The sequence below is a fragment of the Pseudochaenichthys georgianus genome, chromosome 5 (assembly GCF_902827115.2).
Source record: "Pseudochaenichthys georgianus chromosome 5, fPseGeo1.2, whole genome shotgun sequence".
NCBI lineage: Eukaryota > Metazoa > Chordata > Actinopteri > Perciformes > Channichthyidae > Pseudochaenichthys > Pseudochaenichthys georgianus.
The window spans coordinates 42,890,421-42,911,486 of record NC_047507.1 but is presented as its reverse complement, the minus strand read 5'-3'; the positions used below and the strand labels follow the sequence as shown (position 1 = coordinate 42,911,486).

Sequence of the window (21,066 nt, the reverse complement as noted above, 5' to 3'; positions counted from 1 at the left end):
TGTGTGTGTGTGTGTGTGTGTGTGTGTGTGTGTGTGTGTGTGTGTGTGTGTGTGTGTGTGTGTGTGTGTTAGTTGAGTCAGTAGACACACCCTGCTTGGACTTAGTCAGTGTGTCTGAGGAGAATGGAAAAAAACATGACGTGTGTTCAGCTGCCCTCAGGCTACTATTTGTTACACAGAGGTGATGATCAGCAGCACTGCACACTCAGGCTGGGTAAGACCGCCTACAGGCATGTATCTGACAGGGTACCCCCCCCCCCCCCCCCCTCCCAGAAATCTGCTTTTATGAATGGCAAAAACACAAAACAGTGTTTAAGTGTAACATACATTTCATGATAAATAAATAGCTATTACAGATTCAAACTAAGGCATCATGGTTCTGATATGTTGAGACATGATAGTCCCCGGCATTTAAGGAATGTTAAGGTTCAATGTGTTCTGCCAGCCACTGTGGGGAAGAATCTGAGCAAACAAAGAGCGGGTCCACCTTTGACAACTGAAAATCTAATTATTAATCGTAAACATTTTATTGTATTTTTTTTAAAAGTGAGTTTTTAAAAGTAATACTTTTACTGCGAATATCAAAAATGGCCTTATGGCTATCGATATTGAAAGCCAAATAAACATGGATGATAAAAAACGATGGAGTTGGTACTGTCAAATGATGACTTTGTGGATTTCTGAAATGTCCTTCTGACTATTGAAAACATTATTGTGGATATCTAAATGTAGGGCTAGTACATATAAAAGTGTCTTTTCACTCACCAAGGCTTCTGTGCTTTAAAATGTATTCTTAAAGTGTATAGCAACTGTATGATTCTTATACAATCAGAGTTTGTTTTAATTGAATTTAGCATTCAGTTTGGAATTAGAATGTGTCACAAATACAAATTACATACTAGTTATTACATTGTTTACAGCCTCGCTCACGCGCTGTCCGGCTGTGCTTTGAGCTACATGCTAACATTAACATGTTCAGATGCTAACATGATGATGGCGCTGCATGAAAAAGAGTTCTCTGGGAGAGTAAAAGACATGTTTTAGCCTGCACAGTAACAAGAAACACATCTACGAACATTTGATGTTTTTCTAACTGGTTCAATGAGTAGACGGAATGTTTGGAGCTCCGTTTAAGTTTTATATTTGAGGTCAGGATTGTGTTGTATTACACCTGGATGAGTCTTTTTAAGTTTGTGGTTTCCCCGTGTTGACTGTGTCTGCCTTCCTGTCTGTGTGTGTGTGTGTGTGTGTGTGTGTGTGTGTGTGTGTGTGTGTGTGTGTGTGTGTGTGTGTGTGCGTGTGCGTGTGCGTGTGTGTGTGTGTGTGTGTGTGTGTGCGTGTGTGTGTGTGTGTGTGTGTGTGTGTGTGTGTGTGTGTGTGTGTGTGTGTTGATTCATGGAGTGAAGGGAGTGGAGGGAAGGGTGTGAATCTTACACACCATGTGTCATCGCGCCCAGGTGAGACCGTGTCTATAACGCAGCAGCTCGGCAGCAACACAGTTATATAGAGCAGATACCAGAGCTGATAGCACACACACTGCAGGTGAGTCCCACTTCAGGAAATACGGACGACTGGCTTTGATTCTATTCGATCGTTCCCGCCTGCTGATATTTGTTTTGTTTTCTCAACAGACTTTTTCATAGGACGAACAAAACATGAGACTACTTTTACTTTTAGCTGGTAAGAATGTGTTCTTTTCCCTTTTGCTTTGTGCTCTCTTTCTGTTTCAAGTACGTCCTGCACCCTTCGCCAGGTGTTCCAGTCCAACACTACAGCAGCTGATTATATGCGTCTCTAGCAGAGAGTTGAAACTAACCTGATTTGTGCTGCAGTGATTGGTTGGAATGAAATCCTGCAGACTCTCTTCGAATGATTTCACCCTACTTTAGGGGAAATACTTAAAACACATTTTTCTTCAAATTTAACAAAATAAATTATATTCGTAACCGTGTTAGTACAAATAACATTTGTATACAATTCAGACACAATGAGTGACATTGGCTACCCTTTGAGAAAGCATCCGTTTTGAGCCCTGCAGACGTCTCATTGTGCTTCATTAGGGATGAGTATATAGATAGATTAAGGAATTCATTTTAAAGGTTGGATTAGGCAGAATATCAACAATATAATCAGGTTAGGTTGGTTTGAGAAAGTATCATGTGATTGAGGTCATTGTAGTAAAAGGCATTACATTCTACTGTTGAAAAGAGACATTCATATTATATCAAAACACTTGTATCACATTACTGTAAGCGATTACATGCCTTTTCATTACCAATGTCATGGAGTTTTACGTTTTTTAAATATTTATACTTTCCCATCTGCTGAGTAGAAAAAAGTAAATATATTAATAAATGAAAGATAATTTATTTAATCCAGATAACACAACATTTTAGAGGATTTGTGGTGTGTTTTAGTTGAACACAAACAATCTTTAACATTCCAAACATTACTGCGCAGAGTGCAGGGGAGCGTTAGTGTGACTTCCTGTGGCGACCCACCTTCTGGGGCCGGTCCTGCATGATTAATGTCAGCATGTGCTGTGAAGTGTGACATTCATGTTTGTGAGGACACTGTTCATGTAGTTATAAAACCCATTGTAACGTTTCATTTCCTGTTGTGCTGCCCCCCCCCCCCTGACAGCCATAGCTGCAGTATCACAGGCCCAGACTGACTGCTCTCAAGGGGCTTGTTACCCCCCCAGCAATGACCTCCTGCTGGGCCGGTCTCACCAGCTCCATGCCTCCTCCACCTGCGGCCTGACGGGCTCCGAGGTGTACTGCACCCCATACGAACAGGTAGGACAGTCCTGTGTGAACCATCAGATGTGATGACACGAGTGTCTCTGGTTTGTGTTACAATGTTATACAAAACCTCTAAAGTCCCCAGTAATCAAACCTCAGTAAACGCTCCTGCTCGAGGGAGGGGGGGGGGGGGGGGGGCTGCTTAGAACAGCTGTTGGGTCAAATATGTGGAGAAGACATAAAAAAGGCACATCTCCCTCAAAAGCTGATATCAGTGAAAGCACCCAGTCACGTGTCAGCCGGGCCTCGCATGGCTCCGTGCGGGGGGGCGTCAGGGTGACCAGACAGACAGGGGGAGGCCGCGGGGGTTTGGCCAGACTGTCCACAGCCCATTTGTGAAACAGTCTCATTTCAATGTCATGCAGGGCATCATGTTGCAACTGTTCTCTTTGACCAGCGTCTGAAAGCCAGTGCATCTGCTGGCTCAGCACAAACGCCCTCTTACTGGATGTGCATCTCGTAACAAGAGAGGACAGAGGTCAAACCGTGAGCAAGAGTCACACAGAACATGTGTTGCTCCAAAAGGGGAGAGAACGTGAGATAAAACGCAACAGATCATCTTTCATGTTGTATTACTCTGACATGTTGTGTGTGGTGAAACTGCTCTGGAACTTTGATGAATAGTTTCAACCCAGCTGCAGACGTTTAGCTACAACATCTAACCTTGTTGAAGTTTAAATGTGGTATTGTTTGTCTGCTATGCTGTCAGAATTCCCCCAGACAGAGATTGTTTTTAAAGATGTGTTCTACAACATTTTTTTTGAGGGCAGTATTTTAGTTCAATAATAGTCAAATAAATAATAATTAAAAGAATGATGCAACACAGAGCGAGAGGGCAGCACAGGTCAGGGGCTGGACAGAAGCCCAGAGGTTCCAAACTGCAGTACAAAGTACCACAGGCACTTGTAGAGTGTGTGTGTGTGTGTGTGTGTGTGTGTGTGTGTGTGTGTGTGTGTGTGTGTGTGTGTGTGTGTGTGTGTGTGTGTGTGTGTGTGTGTGTGTGTGTGTGTGTGTGTGTGTGTGTGTGTGTGTGTGTGTGTGTGTGTGTGTGTGTGTGTGTGTATGGACTAGCATTACTATACTTGTGGGGACCTACATCTGTTTACATAGTCACGTGTGGGGACTCGCCTCCCTTATGGGGACAAATTGGAGGTCCCCATAAGGGGGATCATTAATTTTAGGGTGAAGACTTGGTTAGGTTTAGGATTAGGGTAAGGGTTAGGGTTAGGCATGTGTTGGTTATGGTTAAGGTTAGGATAAGTCTCCAGGAAATGCATTTTAGGGTGCGTTCACACCTGCCTTGTATAGTCCGGTTGAATCGGACCCTGGTGTGTTTAGCCGCTTGGTGCGGTTCATTTGGGTCGGTGTGAACGCAGTCCGAGACCTCTGAAGTGAACTAAACAACCGGACTCTGGTCCGCTAAAATAGGTGGTCTCGGAGCGCTTGCTTGCGAACTCTGGAGCGGTTCATCGCTGGTGTGAACGCAGTCCGCACCAAAACATAGGAAGCGCAGTATTTACGTGTCACAAGAACGCGGATATCTTCAAAAATCTTTAGCGAAAGAGTCTTTCAAGACATCCGCGGTTGTTTAGTTAAAGAGTAAAGCAGAATTAAGAGTTGAACAGTGTCGTGTAAAGTAAACATTCTCCGTCAGCTACATAAAAGTAAGAACACCTGTCGTCGGTGAAACGCCCCTCCTCTGCAGAACGTCTCTCATGGATAATGCCGCACATTATCCCGCTTATTACACGGCCACATTCTCAACAAAGTAACGACATGACTCCCAATATTAATTGAAATGCTTTTGTGGATTTAGAAAATGATTTTATTGATTTAAAAAATAGTTGTATTTAAATTGACATGCATCCGCTAAGAAAAATAGTCCGTTGTTACCGTTTGAACTAACGTAGCAACGGCAGGAGCTGCTTCGATAGCGTTTTTGAGGAGCTTTTTGATTACAGATTTGAAAACATCGCTGTTTGCTTTAAAAGTAGCACAATTCATTATGTCAAACCTTGGAAAGTATCTAGATATCCCTGCCCTAATTCAAAAGTAACTGGCAACTGAATATGTGTCGCCGTCTGACCTATGTCTGGACCGCTGCGTAAAAAGGAGGGTTTCTGCCCGTTACTTCTCCGCTGTTTTCTTGTCGCTCTTGTCTTGTCAGTTAGAACTGCCAAACTGTATACAGTTAAATCGAACGGACTTGTTTGTGCAGATGTGAGCGTCCTTAACAACGGTCAATACATCCTTGACAGCGGTCTGTCTGTTCTGGATTAACAACGTGTCACGTGTTTTGAATTGACCAATCAGAATCGAGTATTCAACTAAGCCATGTAATAATGTTTTTTAACGGACGTTGTCTGATTATATAATCATATGCGCGGGCCGCTAGTGTCTGTTGATCTCCAGATTAACAGCAGCATGAGTATAACCTGCCGAAAGTGCCGATGCTCCATGGTGGAGGCTCCGCTAGAAATTGCCGGGATTGCGTTTTCACCCCCTTAATGTCTGACCAATGGTTGAACAGCATTTCCGAGCACATGACTTGTGTTTAAAGTGTATAGTCCGTTTGAGTTTTGCCTGTGTGAACGCAAACCGAACCTTCTGAAAAATGAAACAATGTAACAAACTGTCGTCTGGTGCGCACCAGAGAGCGGACTATGAGGTGTGAATGCACCCTAAGTCAATGTAATGTCCCCTGAAGTGATGTATACATGGTATGTATGTGTGTGTGTGTGTGTGTGTGTGTGTGTGTGTGTGTGTGTGTGTGTGTGTGTGTGTGTGTGTGTGTGTGTGTGTGATCCCACCTTCAAGATAGTTTCTCTGTAATGTTGTTGAACTCCTACCTTCTGTAGTGTAAGTAAAGTTCCTGCACGTTATAATAAAGACAGTACTTGAGTTACAGTTAATTAGCACATGTTAGCGTTATTGTGTTGTGATGTAGAAAATGTCCTCCAACTATCAGATCAGTTTCCGTCTAGTTACTAAGGTAACCTTAACCTCAGACAAACCCTCCTCCAGACAGAGCATCCCATCAGGACGTGTGTGAAGTTGTGTAACCCTCGTCCCTCACAGTGTGTGTGTACAGCGCCTCAGGGCATGGATAGCTGTGTTGGGTGGAGACTCTCTCTGACTGATCAATGCTTTCCCTTTTTGTAATACCTGAGCCGCACCTCGCCCAGTCAGGGAGGGGCCACGACACTCAGCTGTACCTCAGCGCTGACACACACACCAACACACACGCATAACTACCAGTAAAGAGGCACAATAGTAAAGATAAAAGCCCTCACTTCCAGCTCGGAGGGCCAGTCCCATCTTGTTCGCTCTGCGTCATCACGTTGCTCCGAGCAGCACATTTAGTAACATAATAATACTTAACACCGATATGATTATGATATTACCAATTGGTATTTTGAATTCTTGAAGTGAACCATTTGTTTGCCTCCACGTTATGAAAGGAATCCAGAATGAGAGAAAAATCTTGATGAATTCAAATAAATGGGGTTGCGTTTGAAAACAGCCAAACTCTCACACACTTTGTATATTACAGGTATCATGTACCCCTCCTATTCCCGCATACTCTTATCCTTTCCAATGTGTTTCTAACACACTTTTGTTTTAGTAATATTCTTAATGTGGGACTATTACTTAAAAAGTATTTTTAATGTGTTTGTACCATAATAACATGTACAGTTGGCAATATCTAAATGCAAACAGTTGCTTGCACACTGTTTGGTGACGGACCTCAGTGCCAGAAGCCACACACCTTGGGGACAGCCTCCACATGAACTCCCTTTTAACCCACACATGTCAAGTGTCTAAGCCTCTGAGCTAGCTGAGGAGAGGTGGTGGTCAACACGACATGAACACAGCCAAGTGTGTAAGACTGTAATCCTCTCATGTCATTAAAAAAAGATTCACTGTTTTTTTTATAAGAAAAAAAAATACTGATTATAATTCAATGCTTATTTCCTGCTTATAACGACAATGTTTATTTTATGCTTTCAAGCTTGAATCATATTGACTCATAAAATACAAACACATGAAGTGTCGCGGTAATACTCACCTTAGAAAGACCTTTCCTCAGTTCGCTTTGTGTTGTGTTTCTAGAAATCATTTTCAAATTGTATCAAGGTTTTGTGATTTGTATTTTATAATTAATTTCATGTTCACTAGTCACGTTCCACAGGTGTCACAAATGGACCTTGCTCCAGACGTACTAGTACTGTACTGTAGCATATGATTTCCGAATCAATAATTTTTCAAATTATGAATTATTTTTTGTTTTTCTTTATTTTTTTTGTCATACATTTCTTTCCTCCTGGTCTCTTGTGGTATTGCGCCCCCCACTGTCATGCATCCGCGCTCCCCACTGTCATGCATCCGCGCCCCCCACTGTCATGCATCCGCGCCCTCCACTGTCATGCATCCGCGCCCCCACTGTCATGCATCCGCGCCCCCCACTGTCATGCATCCGCGCCCCCCACTGTCATGCATCCGCGCCCCCCACTTTGAGAAACACTGCACTAATTAGAAGAACGCGGGCTTAAACAGCAATATACAGACGAATCAGATGACTAAACATGATCTTAGAATATATTTTAACATATATATTTTTTGCATATTTTGGGAATTATTATTTGCATTACTTTCTGCTGACACTAGGTGGGGCTGTGCCTGCCCCTAATGACGAGTCGCCACTGTACATACACAAATATTACAATGCAGTTCAGTGGGAAAGCGCGTTGATACTGATGTTTGTTTGTTTTGTGATTCTTAGAGGAGGATGAAGTGTTGTCCATGTGACTCCACCAACCCAAACGCTCGGCTGGCCCACACTGTCCGGGACGTCCTGTCCACCGCCGAACCGCAGAGATGGTGGCAGTCCAAGAAAGGTGGGCACAGAAAGAAAGAAAGAGATAAAGAAAGGAAAATAGTGCTGTCCTTGGCTGTTGGAAACCAAACGTCATGAAATCTATCTGAAACATGTATTTGAGTATTACAGTATTTCTCTGTGAACATGTGTGCTGCTGTGCTGTGCTTCCTGTAGAGGTGACCCCGGTGACCCTCCAGCTGGACCTGGGCAATCTGTTCCAGCTGGACCACCTGCAGCTCAGCTTTAAGGTATGCTGGATCACATCAACACAAAGAAACACACTCCCTTCTGGTGTTTGATGGATGTTTAAATCTTCTTTGATGGTATTGTATCTTTGCGTCACAGAGCACTTGTCTTTCTCTGCAGGGTCCTCGTCCCAATGCCTTTGTTATAGAGAGGACTCTGGATGACGGCAGGGGGTGGCAGCCCGCCCTGTACCTGGCTACAGACTGTGCAACATCTTTTCCTGGCATCCCCACAGCAACCCCTCTGACTCTGGAACACACATACTGCTACACACTGCCCCCTACTGGATCAAGCCCATACCAAGATCACACCGTAAGGCTTTACCTTTTCAAGGCTCATTTCTCTAAATGTTTAGTTTCTGTCAGATTTTAAAATAAGATCTAACATTGTTTAAATGTGTATTGTTATTCAATTGAAGAACTGTGATGTCCTCAGCATAAGAATACCTTGTTTCAGTGTCTTCCTTTGTTGCTGCTCCACAAGCAGCCAAATTCAGTTTAAGGTGTTTTGCTCTCTTTAGAAAATATCTAGGTAGGTTTTAAGGCAAAAAATCAATAAACACTTTGTGATTTGAGTGTGATTTGAGGGGTTAAATTAACTGTATTATTACAAATAAACACCTTTTAATTCCTGCAGTTTTGTGTAATTGTGGAAGAAATGTGTAATTGATTTAGCTTGAACTGGTAAATGTGATGTTTGAGTACACACGCAGTTCAACCCGTTAAGGCCTCGGCAGGAATGCATTCGCAAAGAAAGAAAAAAACATTGTGTTGTGAAATAAGAGCAAATCACACTGTGAAGGAAAACAATGATGTTGCATAAATTAAAATGACATTTAAATGTCTCTTCTCCAGATCCAATACAGCCCTTTGCGTCAGTATGCCTATGTTCCAGCTTCCAAAAGCCAAAAGATTGAAGGTGAGTCTCTCAATTGTCTGTCACGAATGAGGTCACTGGGTCACAGGGTGCTGACCTGCTCTCTCCCCCTCAGACGTGTCGGGGGTGACGGGGCTGAGGGTGAGGCTCACGGAGCTGGGCGATGTCCCCCGGCTGCCAGGCAGAGCGCTCAGCAGGTTCTACGCCCTGAAGGAGATGAGGGTGGTGGGCAGCTGCATGTGCCACGGACACGCCAACCGGTGCCTGCCAGAGGCCCACAGCAGCCCGCAGCCCAGCAGCATACAGGTGTGTGGGGGGGTTAGAGGAAGGGGGGGTTTGAGGAAGGGGGGGTTTGAGGAGGGGGGGGTTAGAGGAGGGGGGGTTAGAGGAGGGGGGGTTTGAGGAAGGGGGGGTTAGAGGAGGGGGCTCATGGAGTTGCTGGGAGGCAAATGTTTTTCTTACAGCTTATTCCTGCTTTTGGTTTATTTCACAAAAAGTGAAACGTTGACTTTAATTGAATGTATTATGTCAGATTTCACATAAGTGTATAACTGGTTAGTTGAGTGCAAACATAATAAGTTGCACTTAATGTTTTTACTTTACTTTACCGTATTCTCAGAACTAAGACGTGTTCATTGTTATTGTGTTTGCTGCAGTGATCCGTTCTCTGTGTGTCTGCAGGTGAGTCCTCAGTGTGACTGCCAGCACCACACAGCAGGTGTGAACTGTGAGCGCTGTGAAGACCTCTACAACGACCGTCCCTGGAGCCCCGCAGAGGAGGGGGACGCACACGCCTGCCAGCGTAAGACCTGCTTCAGCTCCTCTAAACAAGCCGTAGTGAGCCCTTAGTGGAAGAAGTCACTTTACTTAAGGCCACAGTCTCGCAGTGGTGTAAAGTAACTAAGTACATTGACTCAAGTACACTTCTTATGTACAATTGCTGGTACTTGTACTTTGTTCTTCTACTCCACTACAGCTCAGAGGTACATGGTGTACTTCTACTCCACTACATGTATTAATACCTTTAGTTACTTCTCAGATCTGGATGAATGATGTGAAATATAACCAAGTGTTGAATCAGACTTTAGTTCCACCTGGAGTAAATCCACCAGCTACCCTGCAGTCTACAAAGTACTTCAGACTAGCTGCACCTTCACCAGCTTTGAGAACACTTTCATGATCAATCTTTATAAAACATACAGCTCTGGAGAAGAATGAAGAGAAGACTGCACATTGTTCTTAAATCTCAATCTCTACAAAGGGCAGCCATTGTAACAGAGTATTCCTGCACTGTGGTATTTCTACTTACTTTTACTTGAGAACAAGATCTGAGTACTTCTTCCACCTCTGCAGTTTGGGTGAGGCCATTTCCTGTATGTATCACTGCTAACCTTGTGGGTTGATGTCGGCCTTCCCTGGTGTCCAGCTCTGTCACGTGGAGGCTGAAAACAGGAGATCTGATTTGTACAAGTCAGCATTAAAACATTCACACAGAGGCAGAGGCTGCCTGCCACTCAGAGTGCTCCTGCTCATGAGACGAGCCCACCCACACACTGCATGTGGGGTCAGTGGATTGGACATGTGGCCTGCAGTGGCTGGGGATCAAACATCAACAGTTACCTAATTATTACGGTTGTGTTCTCCTCAGGCTGTGAATGTAACAGCCACGCTCAGCGCTGCCGCTTCGACCCGGCGGTGTACGAGGCCAGCGGGTGGAAGAGTGGAGGTGTGTGTGAGGGATGTCTGCACCACACCACAGGGCCAAAGTGCGACCAGTGTGCCCCAGGCTACCAGCCCAACCCCCGCAGCCACGTGGACCGCCCTGATGCCTGCCTGCGTGAGTGGATCCTCAGTGGGGTGGAAACACAAAACAAATGTTACAATGGCATGCGTGTTTGAACTGAGAATGCGAAATGTGCAAAATATTGTCTTGTATAACATCGTTGTGTTGTTGCTGCAGGCTGTGTGTGCAGTGCGGAGGGGACGGTGAACGGGGGCCGGTGTGACGACAGCACAGGTCTGTGTCAGTGTAAGGTGAATGTTGAAGGGCCCCGCTGTGACCGCTGCAGGAGAGGCTACTACGGCCTGAGCCCCTCCAGCCCTCTGGGCTGCTCCAGTGAGTACTACATACTGAGAATACACTGTATATCACTTTGTTTCAGCAGTACTAGCTTAGCCTGGTCCGAGGAAGGGGCTCAGGGCACGCTGCTGAACACATAACCCCCAGGTATCAGACGTGTCTCTTCTTTAGCTTCCATGTGAACCTTCATTGCCCTGTCACGGTCCCTGCAGTGGACCGCTCGCTCTGAAGTGTGTGTCCTAACGGCTCCTTCTGTGCAGAGTGTTCCTGCTCCGTGGACGGCTCTCTGACAGAGGTGTGTGACCCGATCACCGGCCAGTGTCCGTGTCGTCCTCACTTCCACGGCCTGACCTGTGAAGTGTGCTCTAAAGGTTACTGGAAACCCTCTCTGTCCGGACGCTGCACCCCCTGCAACTGTGACCCCACCAGGTCCTACAGCGACACATGTGACCAGGTACCACCTTTGACCCCAAAGAGCAATAGAACACTAAAATACCAGCACAAATGAGATTCAATAAGTTTCCCTTAGTCCCTTAATCCCTTAATCCCTTAATCGTTCCCAAATGATTGTTTCACGAAACATTGACTCTAATTAAATGTATTACGTCAACAGGTTCCACATAATTGTACTAGGTTAGTTGAAAGCAATAGTAAACCTATTCTTTTTTTATTTAAACTTAATATTATTGCTTTCTAATTGTTTTAACTAACCTAAAACAATTGAGTATGATTTGTTGACATAATTTCTTTAGTTAAGTCAACGTCTCTTTTAGTGTATCAGTGAATATCCACTGACAATGTGACGACACCTCAAACAGCTCTGTGTCCTCCCGTCCAGGTGAGCGGTCAGTGCCAGTGCAGACCGGGCTTCGGAGGCCGAGGATGCACCGAGTGCCCCGACAACACGTACGGAGACGCTCTCATCGGCTGCAAGCGTGAGCTCTCTCTCATTACTCCCAGTGGCGATCCTAGAGTATGTGGGGGCCCTAGGCAAACATTCACTGGGGGCCCCTCGAACCAGCTTTTCATCACCACCCCCATCGACAACTAAACTTAAGGCAATGAAACTTAAGATAAGAAGCAGCATTTTACGGCACGCTATGCATGGGGCCGCCTTGAGGGGGATTCCCGACATGTCTTGCAGTGAATTAAAGGGTGTTTCATGTTGTCGTTGCTGTGGACCTTCTTAATCTACCTTCTTTGGGGGCCCCCTTCTGGTCTGGGGCCCTAAGCAGTTGCCTGCCTTGCCTGTTCGCAAGGTGCGCCCCTGATTACTCCTTTTGTGGTTCCTAAACCATTTGTTGGAGTCATGGAATGTCATTACTCCATTGGAGATTAGTTTTCTGTCTCGGTTAAGGTACAAGTGTATCTTATTCAGTGCATGTTGGATTCACATTTAAGAAAGGTTCAGAATCAGGTTTACTGTCAAGTAAGTTTCCACATAGCAGGGATTTGCCTAGGTGTAGATGGTGCATACATAAACACAGTTAAAGAAGATACATTGTAAGAAAACAACCCAAAAAAAAAAAACTTTAATAAAGAAACTATTATAACATAAAAATATAGAGAAGTATTTACATGAAATATTGATAAACCAAAAACAAAGGATAACAAATATAGTATAATATGACAAAATACTCAGAATAATAAAATACATTAATTATGTGCATTGTTACAAAACTTGGAAAGCTGTGCAGATATTAAAAGAGGTAGCTTGGTATAGAAATGTGAAATACATTCGAAGGGTTGCGCAGGACTGACAGCACTTAATTGAAATAAATAATAACAAGATATTGTCCACTTACAGATCCCGTGTTTAGCACAGGCTAATCTGCTCTCAGTTGTGTTTCTGTACCACATTACAGTCCCAGGTCCATTCTTAATGCTTATTTCAAGACATGAACCGAGGCTGCTGTGGTGGGGTGTACAGGGGGGCTTCATTCCAATTGAAGCAGGCCTCTTCAAGGCTACTATATCTGTAATCATTGTGTCTAGCGATTCATGTCAAAATATATTTGGACATTTACGTGGAAAATGCATTATAACAACATGTACAAGTGTGGTCAGTGTGTAGTGATATCTGTCTTGTTGTGAAATGATAAAAATGTATACAAAAATATATAATAATTAAAATGTGTATTTATATTTATTATATATGTAGATCATTTTCAGGTGTAGTATTGTGCCTCTCGTGTTAATGACTGAGGTATTGGAGTTTTATATTATTACAGTATACAACTTTATTAAACTGTGTGGGCCCATGAGGGTCCCCGTAGTGTGTATTATGGTCTTGTAATGGTCTCTTCCTCCGCAGCGTGTCGGTGCGGTGCTGAAGGAACACTTCCAGAGGTTTGTGATAAGCAGACCGGAGTGTGTCTGTGCCGGCCGGGCGTCACGGGGTCCCGCTGCGACTCCTGCAGTCGGGGACACTGCGACTCCTTCCCGGGCTGCACCACATGTCCCTCCTGCTTCTTCACGCTGGACGCCCAGAGACAGAACCTGAGCTCAGCCCTGGGGAGACTCTCCCCCAGCATCCCTACCCGTCCTGGAGGTTCTGGTGATCTTGGAAACTTTGGACCTCGCATCCGGGTCCTGGAGAACAGCCTGAACCTGATCCGGGGATCCATCTTTCTTCCACTCAACACCACCACACAGATCGACGAAGCTCTGTCCAAGCTGGACAAGCTCAGGTGAGGCTCCACAGAGGAAACATGGGAACCCGCTAACTTCTGGGTTTGTGTCTAACTGGTGCCTCATGTTGTCTTGCAGGGACCAGGTGGACAGGGTTAACAATGAGCTGTCACCCACGGAAAGACCTCCTGCTCTGGGCTCGGAGCTGGACAGACTGCAGGCTCTGCTGGACAGTCTCACGCTGCAGTACAAAGCCAAGAAAGATGCAAAGGACAACTCCGTCAGTCAAAACAATTCCGGTCAGAAACGAGGACACACCATCAGCGCTACACACTACACCTAGCGACAGATCATTGTTTGTGTGCATGATATAACCCTCCTGTTGTGTCCGGGTCACATCTGACTGATTTCAGCATTCAGTCAATCATAGATATTGTGTTTGTCATCGGAGCCTGATGACATCCTCCACAGTGGGCATTTAAACCACTTCATTACATTATGATGGGTTAGTAAACTATGTTCCCGGTTAAAATGACCGCCATAGGAAATGAATGGGTAACCCCAGATGATGTTCTTCAGATAGTACAATTTGATATCATTTACATTTTGGAATACATTATTCTATTCTTTGTATATGTACTGCAGCTATTCATGTAAACCATTGGTCTGAGACATTCTCTACAGATTAAAAGGGTGTTAAATAACATTTAGTAGGTTTTTATGTTAATATAAGAGCAGTTCCAACAGACCAGAACACCAACGTTAGAACAAAACAGGAGGGTAAATAGAATCTCTCTTATGTGGCTCTGATCAAAAATAACCATTTCCACCATTTCTCTCAAAAAGACGTTCTTAATGGGACGTCGTAGAATTGACTTGTGTTTTGTTTAACTGTCCCATTAGGAGCTTTTTCTACCATCAAGAACGCCTACAATGAGTCTACCGATGCAGCTCAGAAGGTGGATGACAGCAAAGCCCCAGTGGAGGAATCAGCTGATCTCAGAAAAGAGACCAATGACATCCGCGACCAAATACAGCCCGCCAACACCAGAGACATAGCCTCCCGACCGGACCTCACTCCTGCTGCCAGACAGGTGAGTGCCAGCCTCAGGCAGGGGGACGGATACAGTGTGCTTTGTGGCACCATCAGTGTTGGAAGAAGTACCGTACTTTTGGGACTATAAAGCGCACCTGCATATCAGCCGCAGCAGCTAAATTGTCCGTCTGTCTTGCTCTCGTTCTGTCTCTCGGTTCCACTTTTACTTTGGCGCACTACCTGTCTCGCTCTTTTCCGGCCTCCAGCTTTTCCCGCTGGAGGCCGCCGCTTAGAGGAGGCGGGCGCGGACCGGTCCTAGAACCCATGGAGTTACAGGTGGTTAATTTTACCTGTAAAACCCATAGATTTAGGAGGTTCCCTAGTGGCCGTTAGCTGTACAACAAAAATGGGGGGAAAAGTCGCGGCTTATAGTCCGAAAAGTACGGTACTCAGATTTGAACAATACTACATTCAAAAAGTACAAAAGTATCGGCATCAAAATATGCCAGTACCAAAAGTAAAAGTACTACTTTGCATGATAGCCCATTTTAGAATCTTATATATATTGAGTTTCTGGGTTACTATTATGATTATTGATTTATTTCTGTAACAACTGGTATGTGATGTAGAGCTAATTTAAATAACTGTATGGATATCTTTAACAAGAATATATATCAGTTTATTTAATAAGATTTCTTATTAGCTAATAATCTAAACCTAACTAGAAACAAAAGCTGTCAATAAATGTGGTGAAGCAAGAAGTATAATATTGGCTTGTAAAATGGAGTGGAGGTAAAAAGTAGCATAAACTGAAAATACTAAAGTACAAGTAACTCAGAATTGTACTTAAGTACCACTTAATACTAATAGTAATTCTACTTTGTTACTATCCATCACTGAGCATTATCAAAACTACAGCTTTGAAGATACTGGTTGATTACTTTTGCATTCATTGAGAATTGTTGCAACACCTGCTGTTTGATGGCTGTTTCCTGCAATGAGACATGGCTCCTATATTCTCAGGTATGTGGCAGTGTCCGCTCAGAGCCCTGCACCCCTCTGAAGTGTGAGGGTGAAGACTTGTGTCCTCCGGAGGGAACCCCACCTTGTAAAAAGGGCGAAAAGTGTGTGGGCGCCCTGCCGCTCAGCAAGAGGGCCGACGCTGATGTGAAGGATGTGAAGGAGCGACTGGACCGGCTCTCTGGGAAGATCACCGACGCTGCAGAGAAGGTTCACACTCACTCCAACACCTCTGCTCCGGTTTGGTTCTATAGGCATTGTGTAACACAACATCAATCCATTACAGCTCCAGGATGCACAGGAGAACACCAATCAGGTGAGACTGACTGCAGAGAAGCTGTCCAATCAGATGAAGCAGGCCAGAGAAGGTCTAGAAGACGACTTGAAGGAGACACGTGACGTTGTGAAAGATCTCAAGGATTTCCTATCAGGTAAACATTGTTGTGGTGCAGAATGTAGCGCGGGGGGGCGGCTGGTGCCCCACCGCATACATCTGACCCCTCCCCTGGTATAGGGAAGGAAGGTTCCAGGTTCAGGTTATTCCTTTGTTCCCATTGGGAGATGCAAGACAAGGGTCCGTTATGACACACGTTTTAAAACAACACAGACACATCTCTAACAAAGTACATCCTGCTCCGTCACATCGAAAAGCATTTAACAACCACTTGTACAAACGTGAGCATTCCAAACATATAATAAATAAATAAGCATTGCTTCCATAGCGCCCGACTGACACACTTCATTGGTGCGAAGGCTGCTGCTTATTCTACACTTAGCTCCAACATCGAGCTGGACAGCCGCTGCCACTGCCGGAGGCTCAGGCTCCCCTGTTCCAGTACTAATTGGCAAGTTGTTTCTGTTGTTCTCTGTGCAGACCCTTCCTCCAACCTGACCCACATCCAGGAGGTGAGCGACTGGATCCTGAAAGCCAAATTACCTCTGAACCTGGAGGCTCTGAAGAGGAAGCTCAAGGAGCTGAAGGACCTGGCCGCCAACCTGCCCGACAGCACGGCCGTGCTGAAGGAGGCGGAGCCACAGCTGGAGACAGCCAGGAAACTGCTGCAGGAAGCCAAGGACGCCAGGTGGGCTTCAACCTTCAGGAGCACACTGCTTCAGTCTGTTTAATAAAATATACGTATAAAAAGGCCAAGGGGGGAAAACTACAGATTTGAGCCTAACTGAATAATGCAATTATTATCAAGGACATCTAGTGTTACATCACAGAATGTATATCATTAAACAGGTTGAAAACATCAATCAAGATGTTGACGTTTTTAAACCACGATACATTATAGATGTGAGGGAAAGTTCTGCAGCCGTGGAGTCAGGACTCAGAGAGACACGAGGAGAGCTGGAGCTTTCATGTCAAACAATGGTAGTTTATTACAAGGATACGGCCGGAGAACTCACATCACAAGTCGCAGCAGCAGAAGGTTCTGACTGCACGCTGGGTTGCCATGTCAACTCTGCCGCGCCTGTCTCTCGATGGACCTTTTAACTAGTTTACAGAGAGCTAATGAGCATGCTGGGGAGAGACTAAACAGCTGGGCACCCTGCATCCTTTGCGTCTGACCCTTAATGGCCTCGAAGCCAGTGTTCCCACAGCCGTAAACTCCCTATCAGGCCATAAAACATGACACTAAGTGCTGGAGCACGTTCCTTAAAGCTGGCGTCACGGACAGGATTAGTTATTAACGTCTTAATAACGTTATTAATTATTCTCTAACAATAGATCTAGTATTTTCAAGTCGAATGTTGTAAGATTGTCCTTTCTTCCTAGCACCACATCTGTTCTAGTTACGCTGAGTTGAGGATAACAAATCCACATTCCAACATGGCACACACAGGTCTTATTATCCTAAGACTGAGATCATTAACATTTAAGACGTCGAAAGTTGCCCCTATCGTTTTTATTAAGAATACAATTTAAATCCAAATGTAGAAATACCGGGCCCTCCTTCCTCTCCTCCCGAGGATGCTCTGCTGTGTCTTTTTGTGATGGTTTACGTCAGGTTGATGTGAAAGTGCTCTCTCTGACTACAGGGACACGGCACTAGGAGTGAAGGACGGTGTGGATAACTTGCTAGGAGGCATCGTCTCGGAGGAGGGCTCCCTCGCTGACCTGGATGTCAAACTGCAGAACAGCATGGATCTCATCGAGAACCTGAGCGACAGCCTTAACAAGGTAGGACACATGAACGTAGCTGACGCTGGGCACGTTCATCCAGAGAAAGGATGACTGAGCGTTCTGGTTCTCTTCATGCAGACCAGAGAGCAGCTGACCCCGGCGGAGAAGACTCTGGAGGATGTGTCAGAACTGATCACGCCGATGAAGCCTCAGCTGGACGAGCTCAAAGAGCTGCTGAAGAACGGGGGCCAGCTGGCGGAGGACGCACAGGACGACGCAGAGAAGGCTCAAGACGAGGCAGATGCTGCTGAAGAGGTGGGGGCCTGCTCTGCCTGTTCTAAAATAACCCTTTAAGTTAACAAGAGGACGTGGAACCGTCTGGGGATGAGGTTACAGCTGGTGGTGCTCTTCATTCTACTAAACCCAAGTGTCTCCAATACTTGGTCACACCACTGGAAGAGCAAGAGTCCTCAGCTCCTATTCTTGGGTCAAAGTAACAATGCCACTGTACAAACGATAATATATGTTATCGCCGGATTCCAATGAATGATCTATTAACTTTACAACACAATTTACAGCTGATATTTTACATGACATTACATGTTTGTAATAAGATGTTGTCCCTGCAAAGCAGCCTCACTGATATTGTCAAATAAATGTAGCGGAGTAAAAAGTAGAATGTTTATTTTCCAAATTGTAGTGGAGTAGAAGTATGAAGTAGCAGGAAAAGGAAATACTCAATTTAAATATAAGTACCTCATATATGTACAGTACATGAGTAAAGGTACAAAGTGACTTTCCACCAATGAGTACTATACATCCTGAAAGGAGCTGAAACGGGTGTTTGTCTGCGGTCGGAGTACGTCGTTAAGACATTTAGGAACGCTGTTGATGCTGCTGGGATTGTTGGAGAATTCAAATGTGTGTGTTTCTGTGTGTGTGTTTGTAGGACCTGGTGCCTTTGGAGGAGAAGCTGCAGCAGCTGAAGGACAAGGCTGCGGCCAAGGGCCCGGAGGGGGGGGCGGGGCCCCTGGGGGACAGGCTGGCCAAGTTAAAGCAGGACGCTGGAGACCTGGCCAACAGCACCGACACCATGACCGAGGCTCTGGAAGGTACTGGAGAGAGCTGGACATTAACACGTACATTTACTCAAGTACCTTGCTAAAGTACACTGAAAACACTTCAATTAAATGTTTAATGTCAACACATTTCACATAACTGTATTAGGTTACATACTTGTACTTTACTTGAGCATTTCTATTTAATGACACTTTATTCTTCTACCCGACTCCATTTTGGAAGCAAAGATTGTACTTTCACTCCACTACATGTATTTAACACTAATAGTAACTATTTACTTTTAACATATTAAAACATGTGATTTGCTTATATGATATGATGCAGTACCAATATACAAACATTCAAACCAGTATTTTAATTGTACATATCTTAAAGTGGCTTCACATTGACAAACGACAACGTTAAAGGCCCTGATATGTATTAGTTAGTGATAAAAACAGGATATTAAATATGATATCAAAAATAGACTTTTACTTTTGATACTGTAAGTACCGGTACATATTGTTTCTGTGCTTCTACCGAAGTACCATTTCGCACATCTACTTGTAACGGAGTATTTTAGGACCATAGTATTTCTACGTTTACTCAAGTAAATCTGAGTACTTCTTTCACCTCTGGTAATGCAGCAAGTGAGTGGTTCAACTTTTACTTTCATTAACCTTTTAGTAATGTTAGTCACTCTCCAATAAGAACACTATGAATAAGTCTTGCTGTCTGCTGGGGGAGGGTTTGAAAGCGGGTGAACGTGAGACGCTCGATAAAGACCCGAACTCTCCCCTCTGACTCTCAGAGGTTATACGTAATGACTGATCCACATGCAGGTTGTCCCCAAGTCTCACTTGTGGCCTTCTGGATATTGCCAGAAATAAACATATTTGTACTTTTTTCATTTGATGCTACTTTATACTTCCACTGCACACAAACGTTTCGAACCAAATGTCCTTCTCTATCCTGTAAAGATCCACTACATTCATCTGAACACTCGTAGTTACTGGTTACATGAAAAGAACATGATATGATGATATGGTACGATACTGTGCTGTACTACTAATCTACGCAGTATTTCATTTATCTGGACTTGGTGCACATTGACAAAGTACAGTACATGTTTAAAAACAGGATAACATAACCATAATTATATGATACTGTGAAAAGATCCACTTTTCATAACGAGTTACTTTTGAAACTAGAATTACACTTTTATTATTCAGAATTAATTATTAGAGAACAGGTGACGACAAAAACATTGTCCCATATACAGACACTTTGTACAAAGCAAGGCAGGCAAAGACACAATACCAAGGGAGACAGTAGTATTTGTCCTTTGACTTAAGTAGTTCCTGCAGTGTCTGATCACGCCCTCAGTCCCTTCCTCTGCTCTCTTGTGTTCAGGTAAAGCCGAGTCCCTCAGGCTGCTGCAGGGCGAGGTCCTACAGAAGTCCTCACAGCTGGAAGGGCTGGATGTCACGCTTAAAGATCTTTTGGAAAAGCTTCGTCAGAAATCTGACATCTGCCATGGCTGAGAGGCCCCCAGGAGCCCCACTTCATACCCCCCCCCCCCACACACTGCTTCTACTGTCAGAAAGAAAACTGTCACTTCTGTCCTTTTGAACATTGCTATAACTCCTGTCTGTAACAGTATACCTCTTCTCTGGCAGTTCAATGAATTGTGGGAAATGTAGGACGTCACTATCTGGAGTTGAATGTGATAGAAGGAGGGGGCAGACAGAGGGTTCAGGAAGACACAGCCGAGCACTCTTTATCCTAACTCTATTGAACATTAAAGACCACTGTAAGTAACACAGGGAGGGTTCATTTATTTAACTCAGAATGTGTGTAAATACTTTTAAAAGTACCAGTAGTATGACATTATGTAGGTGCATTTCAATATTTGGTCAAACACATTGTGATATTTTGAGTCCATCAGTTTCATTTGAAAAGAAAACACAGCTTCGTTTGTATGAGAGCTAAGAGCAAACCCAAGAGGATTTATAAACACAAATACATTGATTGGTCAGCAGCAATACTCTCCACTGTGAACATTGCACCACAACTATTGTATTTGAATAATACAAAACGTAAAAAGGGTGGATGTTAACTTATTTATTCTTTGTATTGCATCTGTAGTATTTAAATAAAGGTTTGTATGACTTTGATGCATGCGTTGGAGCTTCATGGGAGATGTCAGCATGGTACTAGATACAAGTACTACATCAATCAATCAATGTTTATTTATATAGCCCAATATCACAAATGTTACATTTGTCTCAGTGGACTTCACAGTGT

General features: G+C 44.3%; 1 protein-coding gene across 3 annotated transcripts; it reads left to right on the top strand.

Annotated features, from left to right (window-relative positions):
• Positions 1-1,464: 1,464 nt before the first annotated feature.
• On the top strand, positions 1,465-20,936 carry lamb3 (laminin subunit beta 3). Of its 3 annotated transcripts, XM_034082243.2 has the most exons (23): positions 1,465-1,542; positions 1,632-1,680; positions 2,644-2,798; positions 7,588-7,702; positions 7,858-7,931; positions 8,050-8,241; positions 8,784-8,847; positions 8,921-9,111; positions 9,487-9,607; positions 10,454-10,642; positions 10,766-10,921; positions 11,146-11,339; positions 11,724-11,820; positions 13,200-13,575; positions 13,655-13,815; positions 14,420-14,610; positions 15,576-15,782; positions 15,859-16,003; positions 16,447-16,654; positions 17,616-17,757; positions 17,839-18,015; positions 18,650-18,812; positions 20,173-20,936. In XM_034082243.2, the coding sequence occupies exons 2-23, from the start codon at positions 1,656-1,658 to the stop codon at positions 20,301-20,303; spliced, it is 3,474 nt and encodes a 1,157-aa protein (XP_033938134.1). In that variant the 5' UTR covers positions 1,465-1,542; positions 1,632-1,655; the 3' UTR covers positions 20,304-20,936. The 3 variants fall into 3 exon arrangements, with proteins under 3 accessions (XP_033938134.1, XP_071059433.1, XP_033938135.1); XM_071203332.1 differs by lacking the exon at positions 1,465-1,542 and having other exon boundaries at positions 1,566-1,680; XM_034082244.1 differs by lacking the exons at positions 1,465-1,542; positions 1,632-1,680; positions 2,644-2,798 and adding an exon at positions 3,272-3,339.
• The last annotated feature ends 130 nt before the right edge of the window (positions 20,937-21,066 follow it).

What these genes read in the sequence shown, in the direction of transcription:
- lamb3 (XM_034082243.2), top strand. Translation starts at nt 1,656, where the DNA reads ATGAGACTACTTTTACTTTTAGCTG. An exon ending in CGCTCTCATCGGCTGCAAGC is followed by an intron (nt 11,821 to 13,199) that starts GTGAGCTCTCTC and finishes CTTCCTCCGCAG; the next exon opens with CGTGTCGGTGCGGTGCTGAA. An exon ending in TCCAAGCTGGACAAGCTCAG is followed by an intron (nt 13,576 to 13,654) that starts GTGAGGCTCCAC and finishes GTTGTCTTGCAG; the next exon opens with GGACCAGGTGGACAGGGTTA.